Source organism: Halichoerus grypus, chromosome 10 (genome assembly GCF_964656455.1).
Source record: "Halichoerus grypus chromosome 10, mHalGry1.hap1.1, whole genome shotgun sequence".
Classification (NCBI taxonomy): domain Eukaryota; kingdom Metazoa; phylum Chordata; class Mammalia; order Carnivora; family Phocidae; genus Halichoerus; species Halichoerus grypus.
In genome coordinates this window covers 114567786-114591856 of record NC_135721.1, presented here as the reverse complement: position 1 = coordinate 114591856, position 24071 = coordinate 114567786, and the positions used below count along the sequence as shown (strand labels likewise).

At 44.3% G+C, this 24071-nt stretch overlaps 1 protein-coding gene across 1 annotated transcript in view; it reads right to left on the bottom strand.

The window, feature by feature from the left end:
* Positions 1-953: 953 nt before the first annotated feature.
* The window catches only part of CHMP4B (charged multivesicular body protein 4B), a 52981-nt gene continuing 29863 nt past the window's right edge, over positions 954-24071 (bottom strand). Inside the window, exons 2-5 of the mRNA XM_036079499.2 lie at positions 6449-6626; positions 4209-4323; positions 3045-3171; positions 954-1826 (exon numbers count right to left, since the gene is read on the bottom strand). Of these exons, the coding sequence (XP_035935392.1) occupies positions 1762-1826; positions 3045-3171; positions 4209-4323; positions 6449-6626 (485 nt within the window). The 3' untranslated portion in view covers positions 954-1761. The remainder of the gene's footprint in view (positions 1827-3044; positions 3172-4208; positions 4324-6448; positions 6627-24071) is intronic.

The following is a 24071-nucleotide window of genomic DNA, read 5'->3' as shown; positions in this document are numbered from 1 at the left end:
AGCCAAAATCCAGAGTCAGAAGCTTAAGTGACTGAGCCACCCAGGAGCCTCAAGGTGATTTTAATCTTAAGAGGTTTAGGGATAGGCATTAGAGAAGGGATCCTCTCAAATTCTGCCAACTGGCATGCAGAATTAAGAACACATGTTCATAGATCCACTTTTCTAAAGAAGGTCCATAGTGGTCATCAGATTCTCCAGGGGGGCTAAGACTAAAGAAAAGTAGAGAGAGTGGAAGAGGCTGGGCCAAGGTCACATTGTGAGTCACAGCAGACCTGAGACTACTGTGTCCTAGATTCTTAGTCACTGCCCTACACTTTCTCTCCATGAGAAAGGCCATTTTCTTTTTTTTTTTTTTAAAGATTTTATTTATTTATTTGAGAGAGAGAGAATGAGAGAGAGCACATGAGAGGGGGGAGGGTCAGAGGGAGAAGCAGACTCCCTGCCAAGCAGGGAGCCCGATGCGGGACTCGATCCAGGGACTCCAGGATCATGACCTGAGCCGAAGGCAGTCGCTTAACCAACTGAGCCACCCAGGCGCCCCAAGGCCATTTTCTTCAGTGCACCAATGTACCAGACTGGTTCACTAAACCAATGCACCAGATGGGCCCAGTCAGTAGGAATACCATGTTTCCAACAGGGGGAGGCTCTGCCATCCTGTGGGCGCTGCCCATGGACACTGACAGAGAAAAACGAGGGAAGACCACGGAACTGCACAAGAACCACTCACTCCTGAACTGTACCCAAGGGTCCCCAAGGAAGATGAAGGCCACAGACCCGTGATCTCCAGAACTTAGAAACATTTCTAGTAAGATGCACTCTGTTCTTTGGTACAGACTGTTGATGCCGGTCATGCTCAAGTCCTGTGTAGGTTTCCACAGACGCCACTGGACACCACGCTAGCCTCGGAAGAGTCAGCTCCCGAAGCAAATGACAGATTGAACACAACAGCAAAGTATGAAAATTAATTGAGATATTTAATAGACAGTGCAAACCATAATTTCATCTGAATATAAATGTATGCACATGTTTCCAATGAGTTATCTATCAGTTATCACAAACAGCAACAAGGACCTTAGAGCTATGTTAGAAAAATGTATAGCTGGGGTTTAACTCTACAATCTCACTTGCTCTCAAGAGAACACCATCCATTTCAAATCAGTGTCACAAACTCCAAAAGACCAGGGGAACAGGAGTGAGGGGTAGGCAGAGTGGTAAACACAGGGGCCAGTACACAGGAGATGGACGGAAATACAGTTCTCAAGGAAACCAAAGTCAGATGCATTATTACAGCTAAGGACAAGGAAAAGCCTATGGCTTTTAAAAAACTTTTCTGCCAGTACCATACAAGTCTTACAAAGAAAGGTGCGACAAGTCAACTGACTTAAAAGGACAGAGGCTACATTTTCAGATCATTTCAACTGCAAACGGTCGACCCTTTCCATTGAGGTTCAGCAGTGGAGTTAGCGTAGTCCAGAAGCTCAATGTTGGATTTGCAAATACAGTTTATTTTACAGAAATTCAACATTATAAACAGCAGGCACCTCCCACCCCACCCGCCAGCCCCCCTCCCCCCTCCCTGTCCCGCTGGGTGCAGACCATGCTATGCAGAGACTGAGCAGTGATGCGGCCCTAAGGCTTTGGAGGGAGACTCAGGAGCGATGGAACCTGCCTGCACCATGTCCTGCCTGCCCCGCACGCGCACACGCCTGCCCGCTGCACAGGCCACCAGAGTCTGTCTGGGCCCAGCCCGCACTGGACCAGTTACATGGATCCAGCCCAATTCTCCAATTCCTTCATATCATCCTCTTCCTCTTCCTTCTTCTTGGCTGTGTGAAGAGAGAAAGGGCTATTTAGGAGGACTGGTTACAATGCTCTCAACACATTCTGGCTGGGTGCAAGGGCAGGGCTGTTTTAGAGACATGATGTAGCACAACCCTGGCACCCAGCCTCATCGCCAGGCTATCAGCAGACTTTTTCTGTGCCTGAAAGCTGCAACATAAAACTCCAGATAACAGGCACACGTTCCCGGCACCCCCCCTCCACCAGCATTGGGGCCAGGCAAAACAAGGATTCTACACTGAGAGTCCGTCAGAATTCATCCCAGAGCATTCAAGGAGGGGGAAATCAGGAAGAACCCCAGAGGAGATCTAATCCTTGCCAGCAATCCCCCCCACCTCAAGTGGCTTGAACCACCTCTCCACACCCACAGGTGCCCCTTAAACAGTGTTTGGACCCCCTTTGCCTGAACCCACCACCATGCTGCCAACTCAACTTAAGGGGCCATTTCTTCTGGATACATGGGAGGGTAAGAGGACTATAGCCTCGTTACACTGCTCCCCAGGCTCTCTCTCCATGCCAAGTCAAACTTCTGTACCTTTTCTAGAAGTTTGATGTGGAATACTTCTACCCACCCAAGGTGAAATAATGGAAGAGGGAGGGGGAAGAAGGAGCAGGCAGAAAGAAATGAAGGTTTTATAGAACCATGTCTCTAAAAGCCAAAGATATTTCCTTCCCACAGTGGCTGCCTCTGAGGCCCCAAGTTTTTGCAGATGTGCACAGCAGAGGATATTAGACAGCAACCAACAGCTGTCCTGGAATTAAACTCTCACACCTTCTCCCAGTGCCTAGAACTTTCTTTTGTTTGGTGACATAGGAAAAATCATTCTGGAAGAGTGGTTCTCAACTGGGGGTGATCCCCCCACACCCTGCAGGGGACATCTGCCAGTATCTGGAGACATTTTTGGTTGTCACAACTTGGGGATGACAGAGCCCAGGGGTGCTGTGTAAACATCTGTAATACATAAAACCCCCCTCCCCCAACCCAAAGAATTACCTGGCTGTGTCAATAGTGCCGAGGTTAAGAAACCCTGTTCTATAGAGAAACTAGGAAAAGACAGGCGATGATGTCTCCGTGGCCATCACAACAGATCTTCTGTGATTCTCAATCCTAGGCAAACTCAGGACCCAAACTGAGGCCAACCAACCTCAAGATTACCCACCACAGGGCACTAGGGGTATGTCATGACTGGGTAAGAAGTACTCACTGGGTTTTGATGGTAAGGTTATAGAGGGAACATTTGGTAGAGGGACTGTTTCGGGTCCACTGATTTCCAGCAAATTCTTGTCTAGTTCCTCCTGTTCTAGTTCTTCTAATTCTGCCATGAGCTCATCCTGGTAAAGGAAACACAAGAGTGAGAGAGATGTCCCTGGGACTCCTATCCCCTGCAGCAGTCCCTCTTTCCTGATGACCCAGAGGACACACACCCCTTCTAGGAAGGTCAGAAGGGAGATGATCTCCAGGTCCATACTCTGACTCAAACCTTAAACATGGTTCTACTGGTGAACATAATACCCTATCAAGCAGTTACAGAATCTATATCCAGTGTCCTGCACTAGCTGTCAGCATTTTGAGAGAAGGGACTGCATCTTTTCATTCCTCTTTATCTCAGAACTGGGTACACTCAGTGAATGTTCAGGAATATTTGCTGAATTGAAATTAACTTGACTAGTCCATCAAATTTCAGTCTGAAAACATGAAGACCCTGGTGCTGGGAGCCAAGTCTAAGAGCCACAGGCTGTTTTTTCAGCTACAGTGGGAATCAGATAGCACAAAGAATTAGGTTCAGGCGGGAGGACCTGACCTTCAGCAGACTCAAATCTAACACAGAATGAAATCTCTTCAACAGGGCCTGTTGTATTTTTAAATCCTAAGAGACTGAAGATCCCAATTGCTACAGCAGAAACTGGTAGGTGGCCGAGTTCAGATGGATCCCTCAGGGGTCAGATATAAATGCTCCTTCCTTGGCTTCACCTTTACCTCAAATCAGAGTTGCCCAAGGGAAAATCCTGTAACCTTCTACAAGGAACGGTCATCTCAGCTGCCCCAGCTCTGAGCCCAGGGTCCCCCATGAAATGTGCAAGGTAATCACTGAAACCAATTATTGACCTGAAGCCTACTGAGGGGTCCCTATGAAGGTCCCTTTACTCAACCTAAACTTCTATCCCAAAGAGTGAATTGAAAGCCATTTCTCAAAATCCAGAATTAGGGAGAGTTAATACCATGATCTATTTATGTCCAAGACTCTGGAGGAATGAGAACTGGTGATTTCCAAACCACATACACCATGCCGGAGAGACTTCAACAGCACATCAAAGGGCAGCCTGGGTGACAGTTGTGAAGCTTATGTGAACTGCATGAAACCACTCACCTCATCAAACTCTTCTCCAAATCCTACAGGTTTTGAAATAGCTGTTGAAATCTCCTCTGCAAGTTCTTGCTGGTCAGCAATGTCCTGCATTAATTCATCAACTTTATCGATGTCCCTTTAAATGAAATGGACAGATGTCATATTGGACAATCAGTCTTTGTAAAGAGGGTCTATGAGGCAGGAACAGAAACCCCACTGCACACAATCTGCTTCCCACCCTATCCCCTGTAATTATTCCCTTTGAGGATTTACTTGTTTGTCTTTATTATCTTTCTCCCCCTTTTAAAAGAGAATCACAGAATCAAGAGGATGGAAGTGTTCTTAGACATCATCTAGTCCAACACCCTAAAGAAATAAGGCTTAGCAAAGTTAGATGCCACATTCATGATCTCTCATGTAAGCTAGTAATAAACATGTCAAATGAGACTACAGGACTTTAACTCCTGGGCCAATAGCTCTTCTTCAGGTCAAGGAGAACTCTGTAACTCTGTACAGGGAGAGATAAAATCACAAATCACAAAATACAGCTGTGCCAGTTGATAGGTCCTTCCCTTCTACTCAAATCCACTTATGGCTCCTCCAGTAGGCCCCAAAAGAAAGGCAAACATGCAGTATTACTTTCTATGCACTGTCAATCTTACAAACATACAATTAATCAGGATAATACACACACATATATTTCAAAGCATGCACAGTGGTTTATTGAGATGTGCCCTGTGCTAGGCATCTTGGAGAACACAGAAATGGAGCAGACGTGGACCTAACTTAGGAAGCTCAGCCCAATGAACATCTACCCTCAGGTAATACCTCACTTATTTAAAGGCTACTTTTCCTGCAACCCCACATTTCCAGAGCAGAGATCAGCGAACTTTTCCTCTAAAGGACGAAATAGGAAATATCTTAGAATTTGTGGGCCATACAAACTGTCATAAACACTTCACCCTGCTATGTAGCACAAAAGCAGCCATTGACAATATGTAAATTAATGGGCACGACTCTGTATCCATAAAACTTTATTTACTAAATAGGTGGTAGGCCCACAGGCAACATTCTGCCAATCCCTGACATGGCTGAGTACCCCCAAGAAGTAAAAAAGGACTTTAAACACTCCCCAAATATATGCTGCCAAGTCCAAGCACTACAACAAATGCAGAATTCGTTCATGGGAGAGGCCCTCATTTGGCACTTAGTGTTACCCTGGCCTTTAATTACAACCGTAACAAGTTTGGTTATCTAGTTTCCTAGGCCACTGTACATGAGAAGTAGCCACATAAGGGAAGGATCACTGAGGTCAGAAACACTGTTTTGAAAGGTTTTTTTTTTGGTTTTTTTTTTTAAGTAATCTACACCCAACTTAGGGCTCAAACTCACAACCCCGAGATCAAGAGTCACATGCTCTACTGAAAGAGCCAGCCAGGCACCCCAAGAACATTGTTAATATGACAGCCAAAGACTGAGAGCAAGAGGGGAGCCAGAAAATTCCATCAAAAGCAGATTTAAGAACAGAGAGATCCGAAGCCCTTTCAGGACCCTGACAGCATCAGGAAGAAGACATGAACACTGATTCTAACCCCAGTTCTATCCAAGCTCATCCATAACCCAGAGCAAGTCACCTCCCCTCTTTGGGACACAGCTTCCCCACCTTGATAATCAGAGGCCTGGGTGAAAGAACTTTCTAAGTAGGACCTTTCTAGCTAGAAACTCTGCTCATCACAATAACCTTGAATTACTCAGAAATACTGTTTCATTCCATGAAATCTTCTTCTTTTTTTTAAGTGATCTGAGATCAAGACCTGAGCTGAGATCAAGAGTTGGACGTTTAACCAACTGAGCCACCCAGGCACCCCGAGATCTGTTTCTTTAGGCAATAGGGTATAAAATCCATTCTAAAAGGAGTTCCCAGAGGCGCCTGGGTGGCTCAGTTGTTGGGCGTCTGCCTTCGGCTCAGGTCATGATCCCAGGATCCTTGGATCGAGACCCCGCATCGGGCTCCCCGCTCCGCGGGAAGCCTGTTTCTCCCTCTCCCACTCCCCCCTGCTTGTGTTCTCTCTCTTGCTGTGTCTCTCTCTGTCAAATAAATAAAATCTTTTAAAAAAATAAAATAAATAAAAGGAGTTCCAAAAAAGAACGCAAATTAAAACAAACTCAGGTTTTGAATGTCAAAGGGTCGCCCAAGGCCATGTCCTGGGACTGAGGCCCTGCCACACAGGTGCCCCCCCCACCAGTGGGTATCCACATACATGTTGTCGTGGGCAGCCTTCATGGCCTTAGCAGCATAGCCCATGTTCTTGAGCACCTCAGTGTTGGTATTGGCGTTCTCCAGGGCCTCCCGCTGAAACTCGATGGTTGACAGTGTGCCGTCGATCTGTGCTAGCTGTTTTTCATACCTCTTCTTGCGCTTCAGGGCCTGGAGGGCCGCTGCATGGGGGAGAAAACAGTTTCAGAGAGCCTGACACCAGAATATCCTAGAGTTCACTTGAGTCTTCGCCCTAATTGTAATAAATGCACCTCAGTTGTTGCTTCCATTATAACACAGGGTTAATAATCTCTTCTATGCAAAGAACACATTCAATTTTCTAAGAAAACTATACAAAATTCACATAGTTCAAAGTGCAGCAAAGCACACAAGCTGAAGTTCATACTGTGTAACCACACCCCCACAAATCAAAGCATGGAGAGGCACCGAGACAGAGAATGTGTTTTGAGGCCATGCTGCTTTAGGTTCAAATCCCAGCTCACAGATTTAGGTGAGCTACTTAGCTTCCCTGATAGATTCATTGTGAGGAATAAGTGAGAGAATATAAACACCTAACACAACTTAAACATAGTGGACACCAAAAAGCAGCACCTCTAATTATTATAAAGCAGCTTTAAAGTATCATTTTATGCCAACTAAATTATAAAAACAATAAATAATAATGATACTAAATACTGGATAAGTTAGGGTTAAAATGCTCTCTCACACATAGCTGACAACTGTAAGTTGATACATTGATTCTGAAAAGCAACATGGCAACACATAGCAACAGCTATAATGATGTCCCTGCCCTATGACCCAGTAATTTCCTTCTGGAAATGTATTCAACAAAAGCAAAAATCCTCATTTCTAAAGATGGTTACTGTAGCATTCTCTATCATAGAAAACACAACACAACTAAAATAAAGACAGAATTCCCTGCCAGGGACAAATCTAGAGTCCGACCATTTGGTCAAGTCAATGTCATCATCCATCTATGCTTCCTGGATCATCTTGTTCTTAGATCCAGTCAGGACAAGCAATTTGACCAAGGTGAATCTGTGGCAGAGCAGGAGCCAAAAGCACATCTCCCTACTCACAACCCAAGGTGCCTTCCCCTTACCATCTCAACTCCCCTCTTTGCACCTAAGGTATCTTTAGTACACATCTTAGATGGGCATCAAAGCCAGAACGAATGGGCCCCTACCTTGGCCTGGACAGCACTAGTCTTAAGACACATATACGAACACACGTATGTACCCACACACACATGCTCCACCATGTCCCTGGGCTCCCAACCAGAGCCATCTCCAGCAGGCTCTCAGGGACATGCAATCATCTTCCTTATAGGGCTGTGGTTTCTCCATATATCACATGAATAGGTCCCATGCTCCTTCTACTCATGCTTCCTGTTAGCCTAGGACGCATCCTGAGAACCATCTGCCAAGGGACTGCAGGTAAGCAGTCCATACTTCCTCTAAAATGAGCAAATCAAACCACTAGGAAAATTCTTCCAGCCAAAGGATAAAGCAGGCTAATGAGAAATTGCAAAAAATCTGAAGAACAATGAAATGTGCCTCCTTAAAAGTTGACAAGACATTCCACCTATCTCCCTTGATTCCTGTGTGAATGACCTATAACCTCGAGAAATCTAACCTGCAGTCATACCCAGGGGTCCCCAAGACTCTAAACACCTTCACCTGCTAATACTAAGTCATACATGCTATGTAAGTACCTCACAAAACAGAAACTCTTTAAGGTAGAAATGACCACCCTTCTTAGCAGATGAGGAAACAGGTTCAGAGAGGTTACATAATTCAGGTCATCAGGTGGTAAATGGCAGAAGGGATTAAGCCAAGGGTGGAACCCCAGAGCATGGACTCTGCCATTATAACTGTTATGTCTTCCACTTAATGAAAAAGGCAGGATCCTGCCCTGGAGGGGTCATCCAGTCCAGTGAGGAGTGTCAAGGAGACTGTGGGAACACAGAAGATGGAGTGCAAATCCATGTCATTCCTTTGCTTAAAAACCCTCAACAGCTCCCCGTACCCACACGACAAAGCCTCCACGTGGTTTGATATGGCCTGTAAGATCCTGCAAGGGACTGGGGTTGTCCCCACAGGCTGGGTTCTGGGATACCTTTGCCACTGACGAGCATGGCAGAGGGAAGATACCTGGTATATAAGTGCTCAGGGCCTGGCGTTGCTTCCTTGTGCCTTCCTTGGTGCTGTGTTGCCTTTCCACTGAAACGAACTCAGATTGTTTTGTTTTTTTTTTTAAGATTTTATTTATTTGACAGAGAGAGAGCACAAGCAGGCAAAGCAGCAGGCAGAGGGAGAAGCAGGTTCCCCACTGAGCAGGGAGCCCGATGCGGGGCTCGATCCCAGGACCCCGGGATCATGACCTGAGCCGAATGCAGACGCTTAACAACTGAGGCACCCAGGCGCCCCAAACTCAGACATATCCTAATCAACAAATGAGTCTCAAGTTTTCTCAGGCCAATGTCCCACAGATGCCTCTTTCCCAGGTCCACCTCAGCCATCCCCACCACCCATGGCATAGCCCAGCCTATAAAAACTTGTCTGCCATGTTCATGAGTAAAGTGAACAAGGGGTCTTGACTGCCTATTGTGTGGTAAGCAAGCTGTGGCAGTCCCATCCACTTTCTCATTTAATCTTCCTTACCCAGTCGTGGGGCAGAGATCCCAGATCTATTACTGACAAAGAGACTGGTGATCAGAAAGGTGAAGTGCCATCCAAGTCATACTGCTGTATGTGGAGAGGGGAGGGCTCAACCACTGGTCTGTGTAAACCCTCAAGTCTCTGCTCTTCCCACACAGGCTCAGAATGATGGCAAGTGACACTGGAACAGTTCTCAAGAATGAACAAGGAGATGACACACCTGCCTTGCTTTTCAGTGTCCTGAGTGTAGCAGGAGCTTTGATTTTATAGTCAGCTACATTCTGATTTTTGTCTTTTTCTTCAAATTTTGTTCTTGGTTTGTTTGTTTTTTCCCCCAAACCCTTGCGTAGAGGGCTGACTTTCAATAAATCACAGAGAGGGAGCTGCTCTGCTTTGTATGAAACCCCAACCCAGAAGCAGGGTGTTCATGAATGGTTTAGCACCAGTTTCCCCATACATTCTGATTTTTTTTTAAAGAGTTTATTTATTTATTTGACAGACACAACCAGAGAGGGAACACAAGCCGGGGGGGAGTGGGAGAAGGAGAAGCAGGCTCCCCGTGGAGCAGGGAGCCCGATACAGGGCTCGATCCCAGGAGCTTGATCCCAGGACCCTAAGATCATGACCTGAACCGAAGGCAGACGCTTAACGACTGAGCCACCCAGGCGCCCCTACATTCTGATTTTTAAAACCAAATTTATTCTTTCCCTATTAACATATTAGATTTAGAACTGCTTTAATTTTTTTCTCTAATACTTTTTTTTAAGGAAACATATCCTTTTTTTTTTAAGATTTATTTTTGAGAGAGAGCGTGCACATGTGCACAAGCACATAAGTGGGGGGGAGGGGCAGAGGGAGAAGCGGAGTCCCCACTGAGCAGGGGCTTGACCCAGGCGCCCTCCCTACATTTTCAATTGGCAGTGACTCCTTGTGTGCCAATCTTACATTTCTCTAATCTCCACATTACTTCTAAAATTCCCCAAGCAGGGGCGCCTGGGTGGCTCAGTAGTTAAGCGTCTGCCTTCGGCTCAGGTCACGATCCCAGAGTACTGGGATCGAGCCCCGCATCGGGCTCCCTGCTCCGTGGGAAGCCTGCTTCTCCCTCTCCCACTCCCCCTGCTTGTGTTCCTGCTTGCGCTCGCTCTCTCTCTGTGTCAAATAAATAAATAAAATCTTTTAAAAAAATAAATAAAAATAAAAAATAAAAAAATAAAAAAATAAAAATAAAATTCCCCAAGCAATAAATGATCTGGAAGCAAATACCCAAACATATTAGAGAAGGAAGCAAGTCCCCCCATGAATGAAATGTTTATATTATTCATGTTTACAGACCAATATCCAGCACAATGGCTGGTACACAATAAGTACTTCATATATATTAAACTGAATCTCTAATTTCATCTGTATTTTAAGTTTTTCATGTATTTTATGCAGGGTTCCTCATGTGTGGTACACCCATATTTTATCTCCTGTGTCCCTGTGACTCAAAGGAGAAATGATAATGTCTCACTGAAACACTAGCTAAAACAATCATTTGATAGGATTCTTTCCCTGCATCCCTCCTGGCCCATAAAACAGCAACTTTTGTAAGCACTTGCCCTTCCCTCCATCCTCACCATAAGGTGTGCTCTTGGAGAGGAAGAAAAGGGCCTGAGCAAACAGCCTGGTCCTCTAGGGCTTCCCCTCCTGCCTGCAGGGTTCACAAAGTCTTCCTCTCCATGTAGTGAACTCTCCAGGATGGTACCTGGCAGGGACAGCTGATTTATTTACCCCAATCTAACTCCTGTGTGTATTTCTCAACTAGTTAAGAACTCCAAAGAGAAAGTGTACACTATTCATTTTCTCCCTTCATATGTGGTTCATGAGTGATCTTTTTTTTTTTTCCCAAAAAAGATTTATTTATTTATTTTGGGGGGGAGGGGCAAAGGGCAAGGGAGAGAAAGTCTCAAGCAGACTCCTCATGGAGCGCGGGGTCCAGAGCAGAGCTTGATCTCATGACCCCGAGATCAGGACCTGAGCTGAAACCAAGAGTCGGCACTTAACTGACTGTGCCATCCAGGCACCCCTAATGTAATATTGAAATTAGGGGCGCCTGGGTGGCTCAGTGGTTAAGCATTTGACTCTTGGTTTTGGCTCAGGTCGTGATCTCAGGGTTGTGGGATTGAGTCCTGTGTCAGGCTCTGCGCTGAGCGTGGAGCCTGCTTGGGATTCTCTCTCTCCCTCTGCCTCTGCCCCTCCTCCTGCTTGTGCACTCACTCTCTTGGAATAAATAAAATCTTAAAAAAAAGAGTATGTGTAAACTTAAATATTCATAGTACTTGAACCACTCTATACTTTAGAAACGTGTGGCAGAGTGGTAAAGTATAACTTAGGGCAAACTAAAGGAGTAAAATGCCTCTCTTCCTGCATACTGTTACACTTAAAGTAAAATATCATCCATCCCAACCCTATTTCTGACCACAGGAATCTACTTCTATATGTAGCCAAAGTTTAAAGGGCCGAGCCCAATGTTTTACATAAATATATGCTGGCTCTTAGTGTCTTGCCTTTTACATCTCCAAATTCCAGATGGTTGGGTTTAAAAAAACAAGTACTGGGTTCTTATTATAAGAAAAAAAAACTGTAACTGTGTGAGGTGATAGATGTTAACTAAACTTATCATGGTAATCATTTCACAATACATACATACATCAAATCATTACACTGTATAGCTAAAACTAATACAATGTTATGTCAATTATATCTCAATAAAACTGGGGGGGAAATGAAAAAAATAAAAACAAGTACGGGGTTACAAGGAGTTCATAAACCAAATATTCAAAGGGGTATCCAAAAAAATCCCGTTCCTGTCAAAGAACCTCAGTGTCATTCATAAACACAGTGGCTTTAACAGTTGAAATCTAACTCAGGCCAACAGAAGTTAAAGAGTTTGTTTTTAGATGGAAAAAAATAGTCCTTGGAATCTCCATATTTAATTATGCCTCTGCCGGTTCCAAGAGAGTAATTACAGCAGCAATTACAGAATCTAATAACCAGCTTTATTGGCTCTGAAAGCTGAAGCAAAAACAACTCCAACCATGTTGAAATAAACATTGGTCTCCAGACAGTCGCTTCATTAGACACTCTAAACAGCTATCTGGAGGAAAAATACGAAAGAGATAACCTATGAAACAGAGAGACCAGTTGAAAAGACATTCACCCAAGACTGGAAACTCCTTCTGCAAGGAACCTGTTAGTGACTGTACAGAAACCATTTTCAGAGAACACATCAGTTCAATACAACTAGATAGGATGCTCCTTTCTCTTAGGCAAAGGCAGACTTGACTTCTCTTTGAAGAGTTTCTGAGAGGGGCAAGTTTGCCTGCCCTGGTCTGGGGGCATTCAGTATAGGAGCCACGAACTTAGGGCATCTCAACAGATGCTAAAAAGTCATAACTGTACACTCATGACTAGTACAGAGAGATTTCGGCACTGGTGGGAAGGAGGGCCCAGTAATATCCTCTCACTGAATGAATGAATGATGGTGTCCTTTCAAAGACCCAAGATTCTACATCTGAGTTCATCTAGCTGAAGATACAAGGACTAGGAGGGAAGGAGGAGAGTGCTGTTCTTTCCCACTCTCAGCACACAGCAAACACAAACACACTCCAGAGGACACTTACACACAAATGCAACACTAAGTGGGAATTCTGAAGAACCAGCAGCCTGGTCATGGTGGGGACTACTGGCAGGCATGCAGCTGAGTGAAGCTGAGGGAGCCCTGCCTTGCCTGCATCTAGCAATCATTCAGACGTTCCTGTTCATCATGCCCATGAATAAACCTCAGATGTTCAGGGTACCCTCACAGCCAGGAGAACCATATCTGGCCTTCAAGCCACTAGTCACTGTGCTGGGGTCACCTGTCATCTGTCCCGTGAATGTGGGCAAGAAAAGACCCAAAGTCAAAACAACCAAGTTAATCACCAATGTCAAAGAAAGCCATTGTCCTACAGGGACAGTTAGTAAGCATCCCTGCGCAACATGGCATCAAATGTCCTGCCAGACCCTGACTAAATGAGTTACAATTTTGGCATCAAAGGGGGAGGGGTGCACACTTGAGCTATTCTCAGAGAACCTGAAGTCCGACCTGTCTCATTAGGTGACTGAGGAAAAATGATGCCCAGAAAAGGTGACACATCACATAGGGAGTTAGAGAAAGAATCAGTACTAGAACCCAGGTCTACAGCCAGGGCTCTTCCCACCACCTCAACTCTCTTATCTCCACATTAAGTTGCTACAAATAAATCAGCAGTTCCCCCACCATAAGGAAACTAGTCTCCTAATGCTCTTTCATCCAATTTCCAAACTCTGCCCTTTGCAAACCCCATTTAAAAGCTCATGCTGACACATGAAAGAACCCGAAAGCTACCAATATTCTCTCCGAAGTCCCCAGTTAGAAGAAAAAGAAAAAAGAATGGAAAAAAGATCCAACATCTGCCTGGTTCCAGAATACTTTCCCTAAATGGGTACTGTTGATCCTGTCCACAGGTTCAGAAGATGGGGTCGGGGCTGGGCTCTCGTTTCTCTACCCTGTATAGAAGTGGCACGGGGCGCCTGGGTGGCTCAGTTAGCTAAGTGTCCGACTCTTGGTTTCAGCTCAAGTCCTGATCTCAGGGTGGTGGGATTGAGCCCTGAGTCAGGCTCTGTACTCAAGTGTGGAGTCTGCCTGAGATTCTCTCTCTTCCTCTGTTCCTCACGCTCATGCTCTCTCTCTCTAAAATAGATAAATAAATCTTAAAAAAAAAAAAAAAAGTGGCAGGAATAGCATGGATCTACAGGAGCTACAGAAAGGTCTCAGAAACCCAAATACGCCTTTAAGCCCAGACAGGGGCTGTTCTGTGTCCATCCTCACTCTGTATCCTGAGGCTCACCTGTGGAAAAGAGGGCCTCATCCTGCAAAAGCCCCGGAACGCTGTATTTATGCCCACACAGCTGAAGAGTGCAGGCGAGAGGTGCAGACGGCATTTTTCAGAGCAGCCTCCTTCTCTGTGATGTATCTCCCTGTTCCCCTAATTTGCTCTCCATGGCCTGGAGCTAATGTGCTCCATTTAGAGATGGTAAAATAAGTACTTGTGTATGACCAGGCAAGTAGAGTCTGAAACCCTGCTGACTTCATCAGCAAACACACAGGGAGTACAGCACTCACTGCAAGGAAAAATTCTAGAGAGAAAGAAAGAAGCCCCTTATCTGTTTAATGGGGACAAATATGAAAGAAATAAGCCTCCCAATTAACAATCTAACATTATATCAAATTGCTCCCAATCATTTAAACAACACATAGAAAGTACGTTCTGCAAAGGTCAGATAAAGGCATGATAAGACACCTTCGAACAACCTTAGGAAATGCTGGGTCATGCCAAGTTAACACAGTCATTTAGGGAGTCCAGCTGTTCAGCTGTGAGTTTCAGTTCCACTATCAAGTAAACCCTGAGAAATTATTGAACCTCACTAATTCTCAGATAATAATACTCATCTCATAGAGTTATTGTGAGGATAAAAATGAGATATGTATGTGAAGCACCTGGCACAGGGCCAGAAAGGTCAAGTGCTCAGTAAATGTTGGTCACTGGTCTTATTATTAACTGCAGGACTTCTGAGAGCCTGTTTTATTTATTTATTTATTTATTTATTTATTTATTTATTTTTAAATATTTTATTTATTTATTTGACACAGAGAGAGAGAGAGAGAGAGATAGCAAGGGCAGGAACACAAGCAGGGGGAATGGGAGAGGGAGAAGCAGGCTTCCTGAGGAGCAGGGAGCCCGATGCGGGGCTCGATCCCAGGACCCCGGGATCACGACCTGAGCCGAAGGCAGACGCTTAATGACTGAGCCACCCAGGTGCCCCTCAGAGCCTGTTTTAATAGAAAGAGAACCACTACCATTACCACCACCATGCCCTCCTCCCCAAAAAGATAGCTTGGGAAAAAAATAATTTAAAACCACCTTGATTACTCAGCCAACATAAGCTTCATCATCCTTTGTCTTGGCTGATGCGTACCAGCACCGGAGGAGAGAGAAAAGAACATGGAGCTTGGTGTCTGAATCCTGGCTCTGCCTCTGGCCTGGGGTAAGTTATTTCACCTCTTCATCAAATGGAAAAATGGGAGTGATAGTGCTATCCCAAAGATGAATGAGAAAGATAATCTCTCTGAAAATACTCAATAAATGTGAGCTTTCTCTCCACCTTGCCCACTTCTTTAACCTTCTGCCTCTCTCTCCTTGCCTGTGTCTGATATTCTCTCTGGGGATCTCTGATCTTCTTTTCCCTGTGCTGTTCCTCCCCCTAGCCCCCAGCCCCCTAGCCCAATGTGTCTCTCCAAGAAACAGTATACAGCTGTGGCACAGTGGAGAATATTATAATATAGAACAGCAGCTAACATAAGGAGCTTCTTGGGTAGCAGGCACCACGACTGGTGCTTTACATGTTCATCGGATCCTCCCAATAACCCTATAAAGTAAGTACTGTTATTGCTCCCATTAATAGATATAAAAATTGAGGCTCAAAGAGTTTATCACTTGCCCAAGTCATATGGTTAGACAGTAGGAGGCCTGGGATCAATGCCAAGCTGCCTATCTGCAAAGGGCGTATTCTTACTCCATGGAGGAACATCTACCCTGTACTGAGCAGGCAGCTGGCCCGCTTTTGCCTGAGTCTGGGGATCTGAGAGCCTCCCGTGCCTTCCCCACCCTCCACAAGCTAGCTAGCAGTCTGGCACCAAGGGCATCCATAGGCAGCTCAGTCTGCCCAGAAACACTTGACTAACTGGTAATCCATGAGGATAGGCAGTAAAAGCCTTTGGCTGAAAACAAATTTTTTTTCCAGTGGATTTTAAATTGGTTAAAAGTATATGTGATAAAATCCAACCATTTTATTAGCTCCTCTGCATGTAGGTTGACAATTCTACATAGTTGGGGAGACTATAATGAGTTGTTTTCTGTTTTAAAGGATATCTTCTTCCCTCATGCCTGCCCTGTACCTTCCCTAGGTCATAAGCTCCCCAAGAGTGGAATCTACATCTCTGTGCCCCTAATAGCACTGACATAAGGAAAAGATTTCGGGGTACTCCATAATGCCCAACTTTGCCCTGTCATTTCTTTTTTTTTTTTTTTTTTTAAAGATTTTATTTATTTATTTGACAGAGAGAGAGATAGCGAGAGCAGGAACACAAGCAGGGGGAGTGGGAGAGGGAGAAGCAGGCTTCCTGCCGAGCAGGGAGCCCGATGTGGGACTCGATCCCAGGACCCTGGGATCATGACCTGAGCCGAAGGCAGACGCTCAACGACTGAGCCACCCAGGCGCCCTGCCCTGTCATTTCTTCTGAGGCCAGTGGGCTCTGCCCTCTGTCCTCTCACCCCATAATGTCCTCTAGATCTTTTCCCAAGACCTAAATAACCTTCCCTCTATATTATAGAAGACCCAGGGACTACAGCTACAAGAACTTGGTAAAGGTTCTCAAACTTCTGTCATTTGCCTCCCTTTTTTTTTTCCTGTATTAACTCCTGTCGGGATGCCTAGAACTCTTTTTTTTTTTTTTTTAAGTAATCTCTACACCCAACATGGGGCTCACAACCCAAGATCAAGAGTCGCATGCTTTACCGACTGAGCTAGCCAGATGCCCCACGATGCCTAGAACTTTAAAACCAGAGTCCAGGGGCTTGTTTAAGTGACAGTGAGCCTAGGACCTCCCCTTATGACGACATCTGAGAGAAAGTAGCACAGACCCAGAGTAAGCAGCAAATTGTTCCAGACCTAGCCAGTGGGAGTGGCCCAGGCCATAAGGAAGAAGAAAAAATGGCCAAGGGAAGTCAGGCCCACCCAGGGGAACAGTGCAAAGGCCTGTGTGGCTGCTTCCTCTTGTTCCTAAAAGGGCAGCTGATGGCTTTCCAGGGCTCTGCTGCAGCTGGGTTCAATTCGGGCAGGATGAAGAGGTGTTTCACTTCCCCGATACAGCAGGCAGCCAGGGAGTAGCTCTTGTGACAAGGGTAACTCAGGGCCAGATGGGGGAACTAGGATCCCAGGAAGGAAGGTCATCTGCCTTTAGTTATTGAGGGCCACAGTCAGACAGCCTGTGCTTTGGGATCCAAGGCCAAGGTTCAGAAGAATTTCATTTAAATAGCTATCAGAAACTAAAATTGAGCACCCATGCAACCCAAAGATATATCTTAGTTGTTCCATGTCTTAATACATAAATTTGAATGTTACATATTTCACACAAAAAAATCCAGATTTTTGGCTTCCTTTTGATAATGCAAATTTTCTGGCAATAATCCAATGGAACTAAGTAGCAGCCATCCTTTTAGAAGGAGCACATACTCTCTAGTTCACCTCAGTGCCCACCACTGCCCACTCTTATATACATGGCCATGTTACTCATTTATATGTCCTGACCACTCTATAACACTAGACATTAATCTTAGATCTGGAGGAAACTGTTACGAATTATCTGGGACAATCCCTTGCCTTCAGGCAATTAAGGTTATTACCAATTTAAAGACAAGCAACCAAAGGTTCAACAACTTGCTCAAGGTTACAAAGTTAGAGGTAAGGGCCAAAGAAGAATCCAAGCCAGGTGCCCTGTGTCCTGGGACAGTGCTCTTTCCACTACTTTTTTTTTTTTTTAAGATTTTATTTATTTATTTGACAGAGAGACACAGCAAGAGAGGGAACAGAAGCAGGGGGAGTGGGAGAGGGAGAAGCAGGCCCCCTGTGGAGCAGGGAGCCCGATGCAGGGCTCCATCCCAGGACCCTGGGATCATGACCTGAGCCAAAGGCAGACGCTCAGTGACTGAGCCACCCAGGTGCCCCTCTTTCTACTACTCTTGGGGAGACTTGTGTCTAGACAGAAACTGAAACATGGGTCCTGTGATCCTGGATCTAGCTTCTTGATCTAAATCTGTCATGATCAAATTATGTCACTGAGTAAGTCCCTCTTAGGGCTCAGACTCCTCATCAAGGACACAGGAAGGGTAGATTAGATGCTCCCTCTAAGGTGTTCCTCCAGGCCTAATAACATATGAACCTGTATAGTTCTGAAATTTCCAGTAACTGATTAAAACAAACACAAAAGGCTTTTTCTGACTGACCCTGTGTGATCTTAAAAATGTAATTAACAGCAATACTCTCCATTTCCTGAGTATTTCACATAATCAAGTTTTTCCTGTCCAATAAAATTAGCAGTATCTCTTTTAACTGGTTTCACAAATTGTGTTAGAAAAATCATAGACTACTTCTAGCCTCTGCCCTCAGCTGCTCCAGCTGGGCGGAGGAAGTCAGCACTCATGCCCAACACTAGCCACAGATGTCATTCATATATGTCATTCAGGGAGAAGAGGTAATTACAGTTACAATGTAAAGCTAAATGCCCTCACTCTCCATTTCCCTGTAAGTTCTGGCACTGGTGACCTCCTCTCTCTGAAATCCTCTCTCCTGTTAGTTTTAGAAGATACCCTAGAATCTGGCTCCCTGGCTCCCACAATCATTTCTTCTTGGGTTTTTCTAGATCCTTTCTCTCTTCTTCTCAATTCCAAGTGGTTGGATGGAGCTCAGCCTTGATCCTGTGTTCTTTTCATACATACTAACCTGAGTTAACACACCTGTTCAGAGTCTTGTATTTTATTCCTTCATTTAATCCTTACAATAAGGAATTAGTCTTATTAGTCCATTTATAGATGAGGAGATTTGAGGCTGGAGAGATTATGTAACTTGCTAACTGCTCAAAGCTTGTGAATAACTGGCAGAGTTAGGATCCAAATCCACATTCCTCCTGCTTCTAGCCAAGATAAAGTGGTAGGGACTGAACTTACCCTCCTACCTAGAAAAATGAAACAATGATTTGCAAGACACTAGACATCAGGTACAAAAAGGTCAGTGATCCCTGAGAAATGGGAAATAAACTAGGTGACAACTGCCCTAGTTTATTGCTTTGAGAGTTTCCTAGGCCTCAGTGCAGGGAGAGAAAACCCAGGCAGAGCCTGGCAGGCTTCCCTAGTTGACAAGATAACAGCTGAAAGTCTAGAAAGACCAAAGAGGCTAGAGTTCACAGGAGAAAGAGTACCAGAGAAGACAAAGCTGGAGGAGGTGGCGGGGAGGGAGAGAGAAAGAGAACACACAACACAAACTCCTGGAGATCTGCAGTCCCCTCAAGTATGAAGCAAAATACTCATCAGTACAAGTGTGAAGAAGCTATCTGAGGCCAAGGAAAGAACCTCTCAAAAGGATTAGAGAGAATAGTACCAGGTGCTCACATGGGGCTGGTTATAGTACCTGCTCCTCAGCCATACTGAAAAACCTCATAATTCATGGGGCTTTGGGTGGAGTATTCAGAAGGGTCTTGTCTCGATGGTAGGGAATAAACAGCCCTGCTTTGGGCCCACCTAACAAATTTTATTTTATTTTTTTAATTTATTTTTTTTTAAAGATTTTATTTATTTATTTATTTGATGGAGAGAGAGACAGCGAGAGAGGGAACACAAGCAGGGGGAGTGGTAGAGGGAGAAGCAGGCTTTCCGCCGAGTAGGGAGCCCGATGCGGGGCTCGATTCCAGGACCCTGGGATCATGACCTGAGCCGAAGGCAGCCGCTTAACGACTGAGCCACCCAGCGCCCCCCACCTAACAAATTTTAAAAGCAGGACCCAAAAACACAAATTGTTACCAACAAAATTAACTATGCCAAACAAAGCTTAAGAATATAGGAATACAGGGGCGCCTGGGTGGCTCAGATGGTTGGGTGTCTGCCTTCGGCTCAGGTCATGATCCCAGGGTCCTGGGATCAAGCCCCACATCGGGCTCCTGGCTCAGCGGGGAGCCTGCTTCTCCCTCTCCCTGCTCATGCTCTCTCTCTCTATCTCTGTGTCTCAAATGAATAAATAAAATCTTTAAAAAAAGAAAAAAGAATATAGGAATACAGGGGTACCTGGGTGGCTCAGTTGGTTGGGCATCTGACTTCGGCTCAGGTCATGATCCCAAGGTCCTGGGATCGAGCCCCACATCAGGCTCCCTGCTCCGGGGGAGCCTGCTTCTCCCTCTCCTCCCCGCTTGTACTCTCTCTCGCTATCTCTGTCACTATCTGTCTCTCTCTCTCAAATGAATAAATCTTTAAAAAAAAAATCAGTCGTTAAAAAAAAAAAGAATATAGGAATATAAAAGTATCTAATACCCAATAAGGTAAAATTTCTATATGACATCTGATCAAATTAGGCAGAAGGAAAATGATACCAGATGAAAACATAGCTCTACAAAGAAGTATGAGGAGCACCAGAAAGGATAAATACATGGATAAACATGTAAGGCTTTTTAATTATTTAAATCTCTTTAAACAACAACAACAAATCATAGTGTAGTGTGGAGTTTATAACATATGCAAAAGTAAAACATGACAACAACAGCACATAAACCAGGGGAAAAGTGAGAATGCACTACTGTAAGGTTCAGATACTGTATGTGAGGTGACAATATCACTTGAAAGTAGAATACATTAACTTAAAGATGTATATTATAAGCTCTACAGTATTAAAAATAACAAAGAATTACAGCTAATAAGCCAACAAAGGAGATAAACGGAATCATAAAAACACTTAATCCAAAATAAGGCAGAAAAAAAAGAAAAAAATGGGAGCAAAGAACAGATGAGACATATTAAAAAAAGAGCATGATGACAGATTTATATTTAGCCATATCAATAATCACATAAAATCTAACTTTCTAAATGCCTCAGTTAAAAGGCAGAAGGGGACACCTGGGTGGCTCAGTTGGTTAAGCGTCTGCCTCCGGCTCAGGTCATGATCCCAGAATCCTGGGACTGAGTCCTGCACCGGGCTCCTTCCTCAGTGGGGGGCCTGCTTCTCCCTCTGCCTGCTGCTCCCCCTGCTTGTGCTCTCTCTGACAAATAATAAAATCTTTGGGGGAAAAAAAAAAGGCAGAAGTTATTGGGGCACCTACGTGGCTCAGTTGGTTGTGTCCAACTCCTGATTTCGGCTCAGGTCATGATCTCAGGGTCCTGGGATCGAGCCCCACAAAGGGCTCCATGCTCAGCAGGGAGTCTACTTGAGGATTCTCTCTCTCCCTCGCCCTCGGCCCCTCCCCCTGCTCATGTTCTCTCCCTCCTTCTCTCTCTCTCTCAAATAAATAAATAGATCTTCTAATAAACTAAAAATAATAAAAGGCAGATGTTAATTGATTGGATTAAAAATCCAACGAGATGGGGGCGCCTGGGTGGCTCAGTTGGTTAAGCAACTGCCTTCGGCTCAGGTCATGATCCTGGAGTCCCGGGATCGAGTCCCGCATCGGGCTCCCTGCTCGGCAGGGAGTCTGCTTCTCCCTCTGACCCTCCTCCCTCTCATGCTCTCTGTCTCTCATTCTCTCTCTCTCAAATAAATAAATAAAATAAAAAAAAAAAAAAAAAAAAAATCCAACGAGATGCTGTCCACAAAAAACGCACTTCACACATAGACAAATAAGTTAAAAGTAAAAGGATGGAAAAAAGATATACCAAGGTTACATTACTCAAAAGAAAGCTGTAATGGCTATATTAATTAATAAACCAAAATAAATTTCAGAGCAAAGAATTACCAGAGACAAAGATCATCTCATAATCCTACAGAGTTCAATATATCAGGAGGATATAACAATCAGAAACATGTATAGACCTAATAATAGAATTTTAAAATATACAAAGCAAAAATGGATAGAACTGCAAGGAGAAACAGGTAAATCCACAATTATAGTCAGATTTCAATACCCTTCTTTGACAACTGATAGAGCAGACAGAAAATCAATAAGGATACAGAAATCTTGTGCATTGACTGATGAATGGATAAAGAAGATGTGGTGTATATATACACAATGGAATATTACTCAGCCATCAAAAAGAATGAATTCTTGCCATTTGCAACAACATGGATGGAATTAGAGTGTATTGTGCTAAGCGAAGTAAGTCAGTCAGAGAAAGACAAATAGCATATGATTTCACGCATATGTGGAATTTAAGAAATAAAACAGATGAACATAGGGGAAGGGAAGGAAAAACAAAATAAAATAAAAACAGAAAGGGAGACAAACCGTAAGAGACTCTTAACTACAGAGAACAAAGTGAGGGTTGCTGGAGGTGGGGGAGAATAGGGGGATGAGCTAAATGGGTGATGGGCATTAAGGAGGGCACTTGTTGCGGTGATCACTGGATGTTATAATATGTGATGAATCACTAAATTCTACTCCTGAAACCAATACTACACGGTATGTTAACCAACTTGAATTTAAATAAAAAAGATAATAATAAAATAAAAAATTAAAAAAAAAAAGGATACAGAAGTCCTGAATAGCTCAAAATCAATAAACTTGACCCAACTGACATCTGTAGAAGACTTCACCACCACCAGCAGAATACTCCTTCTGTTCATGTGTACATAGAACAGTTACCAATATAGACCACATTCTAGGCCATAATACAAATCTCAATAAATTTAAAAGGACTCAAGTCATGCAAAGTATGCTCTCTAACCACAATAAAATTAAATTAGAAATCATAAACAGAAGATCTCTGTAAAACTCCCCAAATATTTGGAAACTAACATACTGCTAAATAACCCATAGGTCAAAAAAGAAATAAAATGAGAAATTAGAAGTTTTGTTTTTTAGAGAGAGTGAGCCGGGGGAGGGCAGAGGGAGAGGGAGAGAATCTTTTTTTTTTTTTTTTTAAAGATTTTATTTATTTGACAGAGAGAGACACAGCGAGAGAGGGAACACAAGCAGGGGGAGTGGGAGAGGGAGAAGCAGACTCCCCGCCGAGCAGGGAGTCCGATGCGGGACTCGATCCCAGGACCCCAGGATCACGACCTGAGCTGAAGGCAGATGCTTAACGACTGAGCCACCCAGGTGCCTGAGAGGGAGAGAATCTTAAGCAGGCTCCACACTCAGCACAGAGCCTACCCTAGGGCTGGATCTCACAACCCTGAGATCATGATGTGAGTTGAAACCAAGAGTCAGATGCTTAACCAACTGAGCCATCCAGGCGCCCCAATTAGAAAGTATTTTGAACTGAATGAAAATGAAAAATAACATACACCAAGATTTGTGGACACCACTAAAGCAGTACTTAGGGGAAATTTTACAGCACTAAATGTTTATATTAGAAAAGAAGAAAGACCTCAAATCAGTGACTTCAACTTCCACCTTAAGAAACCAGAAAAAGAGGGGTGCCTGGGTGACTAGTCGGTTAAGCATCTGACTTTTTTTTTTAAGATTTTATTTTTATTTATTTGAGAGAGAGAGAGCGCGCACAAGCAAGCATGAGCGGGGGAATGGGGGGAGGAGGGAGAAGGAGAGGGAGAAGCAGGCTCCCCGCCGAGCAGGGAGCCCGATTTGGGGTTTATTTATTTTACTCTTTACAAGAGCATGTAAGAAATTATTTAGATTGGACCCAGTCAGAAGTCCCTGAACTTCATCTTCATTATATGGATTTAGGGAATGTTCATTTAAATTTGAGTTTTGAAGTACACAGCCCCACAGAAAGACCTTGTGAGAATGGTTTCTCTCTGGATTCCAGGACCCCGGGATCATGACCTGAGCCAAAGGCAGACGCTTAACCAACTGAGCCACCCAGGTGCTCCTAGGCATCTGACTCTTGATTTCAGCTCAGGTCATGATCAGGGTCATGAGATCGAGCCCCACATACAGCTCCACACTGAGCATGGACCTTGCTTAGGATTGTCTCTCCCTTCTCCCTCTGTCCCCCCTCCCCTGAACACACGTGCTCTCTCCCTAAAAAAAAAAAAAAAAAAAAAAAAAAGAAACTAGAAAAAGAATAAAACCCAAAGTAAGCAGAAGAAAGGAAATGAGAATCAAAGTGAAAATCAATAAAACAGAATATAGATGGATGTTAACTAGACTTATTGTGGTGATCCTTTTAC